Source organism: Marmota marmota, unplaced genomic scaffold, assembly GCF_001458135.2.
Source record: "Marmota marmota marmota unplaced genomic scaffold, marMar, whole genome shotgun sequence".
In the NCBI taxonomy this organism is placed as follows: domain Eukaryota; kingdom Metazoa; phylum Chordata; class Mammalia; order Rodentia; family Sciuridae; genus Marmota; species Marmota marmota.
Genome location: NW_025999969.1, coordinates 1344251 through 1355824, shown reverse-complemented (window position 1 = coordinate 1355824; position 11574 = coordinate 1344251). Strand labels below are relative to the sequence as shown.

Here is an 11574-nt window from a genome sequence, read left to right as displayed (position 1 = left end):
AAAAAAAAAAAAAACCACTGCAAAATGAATCTGGCTTTTTATTTATTTATTTATTTTTAGTGCTTTGAAATCTGTGTTTTAATGATGGTTCACAAGAGTGTATGCATAGGGCTAGGGATATAGCTCAATTGGTAGAGTGATTGCCTTGAATGCATAAGACCCTGGATTCAATCCCCAGCACCACAAAAAAAAAAAAAAAGTGTATGAATTAACACACAAAAAAGAGTGTATATACTGTACATGAATAATATACTTTTTACTTTTAAGATCCCTATGTAGTATTTCTGTTTTTGTTGGTTACATTCTTTGCCTCCATTATCATGATACACAAATTCAGAGATGATACACTCATAAGAATTTGTTTTGGAAAAGTTAATTTCATTAGATGAATGGAAAACTGTTAAAAAAATCAAATTTCTGTAAATTCATTTTAAAAATCCCATCTAGTCAAATTTATAAAAGTCATATCAGTGAATTATACATAAACACCATGCTACCTGGGTTCAAAATAATTGAATGTGACAGCCAGTGCATACTTACTTTCGCTGCAGCAGAAGGCAGTAATCAACTATGACAGGTACCATATCCTGTAGAGGAATCATAAAGAAGATCAGCCCCATGCCCCAGTGCACAGCCCATTAGTAAAATAAGAGGTCTGCTTAAGATGCTGTTGGATTATTAGGATAACTCTGGGCCAAGCTTTTGTAAGCAATTTGACACTATGTGTCAAAAGTCTTAAAAATATGGAAACACTTTGACCCAGTAATTCTATTTCTAAAAAATTATTCTAAACACATTTAAGGAAAAAAATTATGCATTATGGTGTTTATTGCAAATCTATAACAGAAGGAGCAAAAGGAAAGGAGGGGGGAGTACAGGGAAAGAGAAAAGAAAGTGATTTAAATTTCATATACAACATGGGATAATAAGTAAAATTTACAATTTAAATATAATATTATATGTTTATATAAAAGTTTATATTAACATCAAAACAGACACTAGTTAAAATATGTGTTTATCTCATAACTTTGTAAAGAAAATTTTCCAAGAAAAAAAAAAAAAACAGAAGAAAATACATCCAATTGTTGGTCTGGTTGGTGGCTCAGGTGATTAAGGTTGCCCATATTTTATTGCAATCTCCAAACCAGCTATTTTAAGGTTGATTTAACTTCTCAGTTTCATAACATCTTGATTGCTTTAAATCATCATGTATGGACTCATACCAAGTAAATGGCAACCCGTAATTTTGGCCTTTTTCAAAAGTAACAGTTTGAGGGAGAAATGGTAGTTTATTATGACTGGAAACTGTCAAGTAACCAAGCATCAGATTTCAACAGTATTCCTACATTTGCTAATGGCTACAGGGAACTGCTTTCCTTTTAAATATCCTAGAAAATCTAGGTTCTAGGCAGAAAAACAATGCCATCAGATGGAAAAGGCAATGCATGAAAAAAAGAGTATCATATGCTTATACTTGTTGGAGAAAATGGTCAAAACTAAGGAACCCCTCTTATTTGAGAGAGAGAAATCTGAATAAGGACCTGCAATCCTGGAAGGATTCTAGGGGCTTTCCCTAACCCATCCTGCCTCCTTGTCATCAACATTTCTCCTGACTGCATATTACAGGTTTATAATCTTATTCAGATTTTTCAAAAACAGGAGCCAAAAATCACAGATCTGAAAAGGGTTAGAGTTACATCAAATCTGAACACTGAATAAGAATATAGTAGGCTAGATTATGGGGAGGGGCAAGGACTCCCCAAGAATGTTGGGGAAAATCTAATATCCTTTAAAATACACAGCTGAGTCCCCAAGAAAATAAAGACAATAGTCAGGGTCAAAAAAGTGGAAAAGGGACTGAAAAACCAAAGCAATAAGCCTCAAGAAATCACTGAGACGATCCTATAGGCCTTTTGGTCACAGAAGAGCTTGAGTTTGAATACCAGAAAGAAGCTGAGGCCTTAGATCCTGCAAAATAGAGAATTAAAGCAGGGGACCTGCCTAAAACCAGAATCTTTTAAAAAGTTGCAATCTTAGTAAAAGAAAATCATAAGAGGGGGGAAAATCTACCTACTAACAGAGGAAGATGACAAGGAAGTTTGTCTCAGCTGGACTCAGTGGGGGTTAATCTGTATTCTCCAAGATCTGTAATCAAAATCCTGCCCTCAGGTAGATTTGGGATTTGAACTTACACTATTTTCCTTAGTATGTAACAATCAAGCCAAGAAATTAACATAAAAAATGATCCTGACCAAGGATATTCTTATGGGCACTTGAAAGAAGCATATTTAAAAACTCTCCAGAGACAGTCCCAAAGGCAAAAAAAAAAGTGTAACTGATAAGGCACAAATGAAGACACACTCAAAATTAAAAATTTGAAAGTACCTCATGAAATAATGCCATGTCATTATGTCAGCAGAAACTATAAATAGCAGCAACAGACCTCCAAAACTTCAAATAATATTACCAGGTAGAAACTATATTTAAAAGTATATTTAGAATTATTAAAGCCATAAAATAGGAAAAAAAAAAAAAAGTACCTGGCCTGGTACTGAGGCCTATAAGTAGCCTACAGGGTTTAATGGAGAGTGAAACCATCATATTCACACATTTGGACAGCTCACTGTGGTGACTGTATGGTGGGAGGATCTGAAAAAACCAAGACTGAAGATAGAAGCCTATTACAGCAGGTAAAGAAACAAACGGGGGACTAAAACAGTGGGTAGTGACAGCAGGCATAAAGAACAGTGGACAGAAGTAAGAAATATTTATAAGTAAAACCGTCGTTGACAGATTGATTGTGGGATGGAAGACATCAGGAGGAGTCTATAACTCCTAGGTTTCAAGATTGAGTGATGGATGGATGAAGATGAGAAAAGAAATAAGGGAAAAGGTATTAGAAGAAATAAGCCAAGTGCAATTTGGGCCATGGTAGATTTGAGAAACATCTTTACCTGGATACTGAATAACAACTGGATACACATGTTGAGTGTCCCTTATCTGAAATGTTTAGAACCACAAGCATTTTGAATTTCAGATTTTTTTTTAAAATTCTGAAATAGCCGCACATATACAATGAGATATCTTAGGGATGTGACCAAGGTCTAAACCCAAAATTCATTTATGCTTCAATATACCTTATACAGATAGCCTGAAGGTATTTTATACAATATTTTTAGTGTACCTACATTTTGACTACAACACATCATATGAGGTCAGGTGTGGAATTTACTTGTTGTATTATGTCAGCACTCAAAACTTTTTGGATTTGGATCATTTCAGATTTGGGATTTTTGGATTAGGAGTGCTCAACCTACAGTAACCTGAAATATCTGGATTAGAATTACAGATTTCTAAGTAATCGAAGAAAACAAGGTAATAAACAAAATTGTTCAGGGACAACAGAGAAAGACAAAAAGCAGTCAACAATGGACTAACTCCTGAGAAAGACCAATATTTATAAGATGGTCAGAAGATGGAAATAAAATCCTACTCAGGAATAGTCACAGAGGAAAATGAGAAGAGCACACAGCAGGCCACCTACAGGATACCAAGAACTTAAGGTAATAAAATAAATAAAAAGAAGAAAAGTGGTCACCACTGTTTAAAACAGCACTGAGAATGAATAAGATCTGAAAAATGTTTATTGTATTCAGCAATTAGGACACCACTGGTATCTTATAGAGTGTTTATCTTCCTGATTTGCTAGTAAGTACAATGGCAGGTGGGATTCAGTCTGCAGAGAATGGGGTGGTGAGTGAAGCATTTGGTGGTGAAGGAAGAGAGAGGAAAAAAAGAGGAAAGAGAAATGGAAGGAGAGTGAAAGAGAGAAGAAGGAGAGGGAGAAGAGGAAACATCAACATATGCACAGCTGGAATCCCTGAATCAGAAAATTACAACAATGGAACCGAACAAGTAACTCAACATATAATTTAAGAAAGTCTTTCTAAAATAAAAAGACTTAAATCTAACATTTAAAGTACATCATGGGCTAGGTGGAAATGGCCTAAAACGATATATTGAGACCCAAAGCAGTAAAATGACTGGATTAAAAAAAAAAAAAAACAGTCAAGAAAAAAATTGCCATTTAGGAGAAGGAAAAAGTCAGGCTAGCCTCTGATTTTTCCACAGTGACATTCAATGTCAGAAGATAACAGAACAGTATTTCCAAGATCCTTAATGAAGGCCAAAATATTTTTTCCAACTAAAAGCTGAAGAACAACAATCTAAAAATCCAATTACTTGAAGAACTCTGTTCTAAGCTTTTCTTGAAGAGACTGCTTCAACAACCAAGACATGACAGTAAGAAATGGCTGGGTTTTTTTGTCTTCAAGTAAAAAAAAAAAAAAAAGAAAGAAAAAGAAAAAAGGAAATAATATACTTCCTTAGTCTCTTCTTTAATGTACTTCCCTCAATTGGTCGAAACAGACTGCTTCTCATGTTAGATATGTGTATATGTTTAAGATTTATGAAAGAGGGCAATATGGATATGAGAATAAAAAAACTGAGCTGACAGAAAACCTAAATTTAAGCCTGTCATTGTTTGAGTGACTGAATAGATTATTTCATTGCATTGTGACTATCTTAACATCTACCAAGTGAAGAGATAATCTATGCCTTCCTTATTTTATAGAGATGATCTGAAAAGAAATGAGAACAGATGCAAATTCCTTTGCTTTTTTGGAGCAATGGCATTAATTCTCTTAATTTATATTCAAAAAGTCATCCAGGTAATAAAAACTTGACTCTTTGAAAATGATTCAAAATTTTAACTGACAGTCACTGTGTGTGTGCTTGCACAAGACACAGATAGATCTCCATGAGCTGTCAGAGTTCAGCAGCTAGTATTCCTTATATTAGTATACACATACCCTGAGCAGTGGTACTATTCAGATATGGATATTTCTTTGTATGTGTTTATGTGTGTAATTTTCCTTTTTTCCAGTTACAATGATAAAATAACCTTTAGGAAAGACCTGACTCTCCAGAATCAATATTTGAATCGAGGCTCAGGGAGAGAGTAGGGTGCTGGAAATCAACACTGTTGTCCTTTCCTCAGATAATTTCAGGGGAAGCATCAGTTACACAAAGAGAACTCCTAACACCTCATTCTGTTTGGCTTTCAGTCACTGTTCACTATTGGCCATGACCCCTTAATGCAAAAAATATAAGCCCACAGTGCTATAATAATGACCTTCAATGATTAAGTCTCATGGAAATTTTAAATGAAGCTCCAAGAAGAGGTTGGTATAGATTAACATAGGCTTCATTAAGATCTTTTATCTTCATTAAGATAATATTATTTTAAAAATCCTTTTAGTTTGGTTCACTTATTAAAATGACTCATATATAGTTATACCTCTACCTTGTTCTAGAAATATATATATGCATGGAGCACAATAAAGTAACCTGAAATATTGCTGCCACCATTAACTGACCAGCTTCTGAGTTTGAAAACACTATTAGCAATTCAAATCAATCATTCAAGTATGTTTACCATAATTATCCTAAAATTGATTGTTATATTTTCACTTTTTAAAAATATATTTCATTATCTTCCCAAAACTCATAAACTACTTAGTCTTCTCTATTTCAAAGTGAGCTATATTATATCAAAATGAATTCTACTGTCATATATAACTAAAAAGACCCAATAAAAAATAAAATACTGGTTAAAAAGTGAGCCATATGACAATATACTGATTTGAGATTATCAAAGAAATATTGTAGCTAAAACACAGTATAAGGTAGGATAGGACAGGACAGGATAGGTCAAGTCACGATTCCTGAACCAGACAGCCTGGGTGTCTACTGTGGTTCTGTTTACTGGCTTCTATGATATTAGGCAAGTTACTCAACCTCTCTGTATATCTATTTACTCATCTGTAAAATGAGATAAATACTAAAAACTACCCCTCAATTATAAGGATTTAATAAAATAGTTGTCAGGCTTATAGCACACAATAATATTAGCCATAATTATGGGCATTTATGTTGTAAATGTCAAGGTCTCTGTTTGACTCCCAGTTTGATCTCTTAGAGTTAGATTTAAAACATACTCCCAAAGCAAACACTGTATACAACACAAGTTTTTATATTTCTAAAAATTCCTTCAACAAATATTTATCAAGGTCACTCAACCAGATGCTGGGAATACAGCCGTGACAAAAATCAGACATGGTCCTTGAACTTATATAGTGTAGCTGCGTAAGAGTGACACTGAATGAGTAATTTCAGTGCTTAGTCTTTTATAAAGAAATGAGCTGACTGAAACTGGGAGAATCAATTAAGCTGAGACCTGAAAATAAATAGGAGCTAGATGAGTTAAAAAGAAGTGAGGAAGAATTGTTTTATGTAGAGAGAATACCATGGGCAAAGACTGTGAGTTAAGAGAGAATGGGGACACAAAGAACTTTAATATGGTGGGAATACAGAGAGAATTAGTGGCAGTTATTCAAGGTTATATCATGTAAAGCCATAGAAACTGTTGAGGAATCCCATTTTTACTCCAGGAACAATGGGAAATCCTTAAAATATTTTTAAATTAGGGAGCATCATATCTAGATGATATATATTTTTCTTGGGTTGTGTGGAAAATGGAATAAAGTGCAGTAATAATTTGTACAGGGAGATCAATTAGGGGGTTACTGTAATGTACTAAGAGTGATGATGGTCAAATGGACCAGGACAGAGGCAAAACAGAAGGATGATATAAACAGATGAGAGAAATGGTCAGGAGGCAGTATAGAAACATGGAGTGAATAGAAGGCAAGAACTGCTTTAGGTGAATGGTGGATCAATTCACTAAAATCGGGATTGTGAAAAGGGTTTTGTGAAGGAAATATTCATGAGTTTGAGGTACCTATAAAACATTCAAGCAGAGTGTAAATGGTCAACTGACCATTCGGAATTCGGAACTCAGAAGAGTAACCTCAGTTGGAGACATTGGTTATATAGTTATTATATTATAATTACCTATACTGCGTAGAAAGAGAATGTAAAACAATGATCCTTAAGACTTTCATGTGCTTAGGAGTCACCTTAGACACTTATTACAAGTCCTGGCCACCAAACCCAGATAATCAGATTCAGCAGGTATGGGAAAAAACTTGATAAAAAGTATTTTTAACTAATATCTTCAAATGATTTTAAAGCAAATCGTAACTGGAAATATTAAGAAACACTGATAGAAAAACAAAAGAACCTTGTGAAAAATACAAACCTTTATGGGTTAAGGAGAAGAGAAGGAAGAGGTAATAAAGCCAAGAAGTGACCAAAAAGATTGGGGCGGGGGGGGGGGGGGCGGGATTGGAAAGTATGATACCAAAGAAGCCAAAGGGACAGACTGTTTTGAGAAGTCATTAATGTGCTGAATGCTGCTGAGAACCAAAAAGATCTACAGAATTTATATAGATGGTGTAGGTTACAGAATGAGAAGGAGGTGAGGAAATGGAGACAACTCTGGCTCTGTAAAGAACATGCAAACAAGAGCCCTAAGGATATCAGGGATGGTGTGAGGCAAGGAAGAGATTTTTTATTGTTTGACTTTGTTTAAGTATGGAAACAAAATACCTGCATATATATGAATGCAGATGTAGCGAAACCACAAGATTACGTGAATCTTAAGATGTATACGACAGAGAACATGCTAAATCTTTTGATTCTACCTGCTATTATACACATAGTTTAGGATTATAGGTTCAGGATTTTTTTCTGAAATAAATAGAAGTCAAAATTACCACAAGATCCCCAAACTATTTTCTCTAAGACAGGACAAAATACTGATTGATCTTTGTAGGAAGGCAGAAGTACTGCATAGCATTGTGTATTCTGACTATAGGAGATAGATGAGGCTGCTCACCAAAGTCAAAGAAGCAGGAGTGCCATCTGCTGGTAAAATACCAAGTCTCAGTATTCTAACAGAAACAGTCTGCCTAGGAATTTCAACTAACTGGATTAGAGGTTATCTGTTTCCAATAATAGTTTCTTGACACTGACACAGCATCTCAGTTCTTCTTACCCAGCAAAGGAAGTCTTTTAAAAACACTCCTCGTCATTTGGCAGTCCTTCCTTTATTGGGAATACATTTGAAATAGGAGAAGCCTGAGTCCAAGAGCTGTTACATCAGCAGCAGGTCATTCTAACTGAAATGTACCATCTCCTAATTTCTACCCACTCTTACCAGACTTCCCTCTGCAGTAATACATTGAATTCCATAATGCTGCCCTTCATCACCTTTAGGCAGGCATGTTACTTTCACCTCAGATTACATGAGTCCGTATTATATTTTAACTGCTTTTAAAACCTTCCACCGTCCCAGCTGTGGAACACAGCTTAGTTTGCCAATAGCTCATGAAATACCTTAGAGGCTCCATTTCCAAGACGGAACCCAGTAGTACTCCTATTGTTCTTTATGTGAGCTTGAACACACTACTGGCTCATAATAAATTGGTGGTCAACTAAAATCCTATCCAGTTAGATCTTCCTACTTTAGTACTTACAGTTTAATTACTTTAATCTAATACAAGTCTTAAGGCTTATCCTTGTTAAGTTTAATTCCATAATGATTCTGATTTCATTTTCTTGTCAAGGTCATTTTGAACTTTGATTCTTGGTGTTATCTAAATCTGACAGGGCACTTGCTAAATCTACAACCAAATCAATGATAAAAACTTAGGTATGCGGGGCTGGAGTTGTGGCTCAGTGGCAGAGAGCATGTGTGAGGCCCTGGGTTTGATCCTCAGCACAACATAAAAATAAAATAAAAGTATTATGCCCAACTACAACTAGAAAATAAAATATTTTTTTAAAAATTTATGTATGAAAGAGCACTAAGATGTAATTAACACTAAGCCACCAAATATTCTTTGAGTAAAGATGTTTATCTAGCTGCAAATCTATTTAGTATTTACAAATCTATTTCAGTCATGTGGATAACGGAAAAATCAGACAAATCCTTTAATGAAATCAAGATGTTATGTCATGGGCATCTCCTGAATACACTATCCTCATATTCTTTTCAAAGAGGCAATTATAAGATCTTAACACGATGGTTTTGAAGTAAACTAATCAAAAATGTGCACAAACTACATTGGGGTTTTAGCCAACTGTTTTCTAAATCTACTCTCTTTAAAAAGATACTTTAGGAGTCAAATAAAATAACTATTCTATGGTTAGTTTATAATTAAATGGTTAAAACAACAGATTTGTGGCTAACTGCACACATTTTATTCAACATAACAGGCTAAAGATCACCATTTCCAGAAGAAAACTGTCCTCCTGAATGAAATAAATTGTGTCTCCCCTGCCTAGATATCCACTCTGAATTCAGAGAGTCCTCTCTGAAAACTGATCCAAAATGACTTACAAATTACTAAGGTGACTCAGACTATTCCAATAGTACCCAGGGTTACAATTCCACATCTTAAAATGTAAGCAATCATAATGCAATCATATACATCACATATACTAGACTTCAACTTTAAAATATACTTATTTGGATTTTCCCACTTTAAAATCATTCTTTGGGCTTATGAAAAAGAGGCAAAATAAGAAGTTGTTGTTCTATAGTACAATATAGCACTCCAGATGAGGACCTTGAAGCCCAAATGCTTGGATCCAAATCCCAGCTCTATCATTTATTAGCTGTGTGACCTGGAACAAATTATTTAACCTCTATGCCTTAATGTCATTTCTAAGTGTGAGTAACAATAGTACCTATCTTAGAGAGTTATGATTGGAATTAATGAGTTAATATGTATCAAGGATGTTTTGGTTTGGAAATGGTTTTGGTGTTTCCCCCAAAGGTTCATGCGCTGGAAGCCTGGCCCCAGTGTGGCAATGTTTAGGTCTGGTGGGAGATGAACAGGTCTTCAAGAGAGATTAATGATGTTCTTCCAGGAACACATGTGAACAGGTTGTTATAAGAAGCCTATAATCTCTCCTCCATCTCTCTTCCACATGCACTGCCTGCCAGTTTCTCACACATTCAAACCATTGTAATGCCATCTGCCATGAGGCCCTCACCGAACCCAGGCAGATGCCAGCACCATACTCCTGTATCTTCAGAATTGCAAGATAAGTGAAGCTCTTTTTTTTATAAAGTTACCAGGCTAAGATATGTTGTTATAGCAACACAAAATAGACCAAAACAAAGGGCTTCTAATAGTGCCTGCCACACAGTGAGCATCAGATGTTTAGAAAACAGAAAATGTAGCTGTTAGCTGGAACTATTCCTTTTTTCTTTTGGTACTGGAGATTTAACCCAGGGGTGCTTTATCACTGAAATATATCCCCATCTTTTTAAATTTTTTATTTTTTTGAGGCAGGGTCTCACTAAGTTGCTTAGGCCTCCATTAAGTTGCTGAGGTTGGACTTGAACTTGCACTTCTAATGCCTCAGTCTCCCAAGTCGCTGAGATTACAGATGTGTGCCAGTACACCCAGACTGGATTTATCATCCTTGATCATCTATTAACATTGCCCTTTCTCACCCATTTTTTTCTTGTGCTTATTCTGAAAATAGAAGTATGATATAATGATTAGTTAAAAGTTGGGCTTTAAAGTCAGATTGAGCCCTGGTTCCACAACTTAATAGCAATATTACCTTGGAAAATAACCTAACTTCTAAGTTTCTTCATCTATAAAATGAGGATAAAAACAATAACTATATCATTGAGTGGTTGTACAAAGTAAATGAAAATGAATGTTACTTCGCATGATACTGGCACAAATAGTATGTACTGAGTGAATCTTTGCTAAAAATTTCTTTCTTTTTTTTACCCCTTAGTATTTTGGTAGGCACAATATGGACAAGTCCACTCTCTTTCTGATAGCCTTACAGGTTTATGATTCTATTTGGCACATTATCTTTAGTTATATACCTCTCTGTGTATTTGTTGATTTTCTGTGATTTGCAGACAGATTCTTCTCTTAACATTCCTCCTCCTTTCTTTTCATCTTGGATTGTTCATGTTACATCAAAACTTTAAGAATTTTTTTGTTATATGTGAACACCATTCTTTTTTGGAACCTATAGTCATAAGATTGAGCCCATATTTTTTCCTGAAATATATGCTTTCTGAAACACAGAATTTATGCTCAGTGAACTTTTCACTGTTATTATAAGCTGATTTTTCTCTCAAGAGTCTATCCCTTCTGCTTGCCAATCACTTGTAAAAATTAAACCCAGAATAATGGTCCTCTCCTCTGTTTCCTTTACCTTATCAAATCACTGATAAGTCAAAAATTATCAAAATTAGATACTCTTAGAATGAGACTTCTAAAAGATAAGTAGATGACTACAGAATACATTACTACTACAGTCTGTTTCTAAGACTTTTTGTTTGTTTGTTTTTGTGTTGGGGGATTTTTCCCCCCTTTGGTGGTGTTGGGGATCAAACCCAGAATCTCACACATGCTAGGCAAGTACTCTACCACGAGCCACACCTTCAGCCCTCTCTATAAGTTTTATAAACCTATATTAGAAACCATCATCTACAGTCCCCATCATGCTGAAATTCTTTAAGTAATTTTTACAATGGAACATTATTCTGTTCCTTTTTTTTTTTTTTTT

General features: G+C 34.9%; 1 protein-coding gene across 2 annotated transcripts in view; it reads right to left on the bottom strand.

Annotated features, from left to right (window-relative positions):
- Vps8 (VPS8 subunit of CORVET complex) overlaps positions 1 to 11574 on the bottom strand; it is a 254264-nt gene that overhangs the window by 174615 nt on the left and 68075 nt on the right. For both annotated transcript variants that reach the window (XM_048804017.1, XM_015499948.2), the window contains one exon: positions 541 to 587. In XM_048804017.1, coding sequence (XP_048659974.1) covers positions 541 to 587 — 47 coding nt within the window. The remainder of the gene's footprint in view (positions 1 to 540; positions 588 to 11574) is intronic.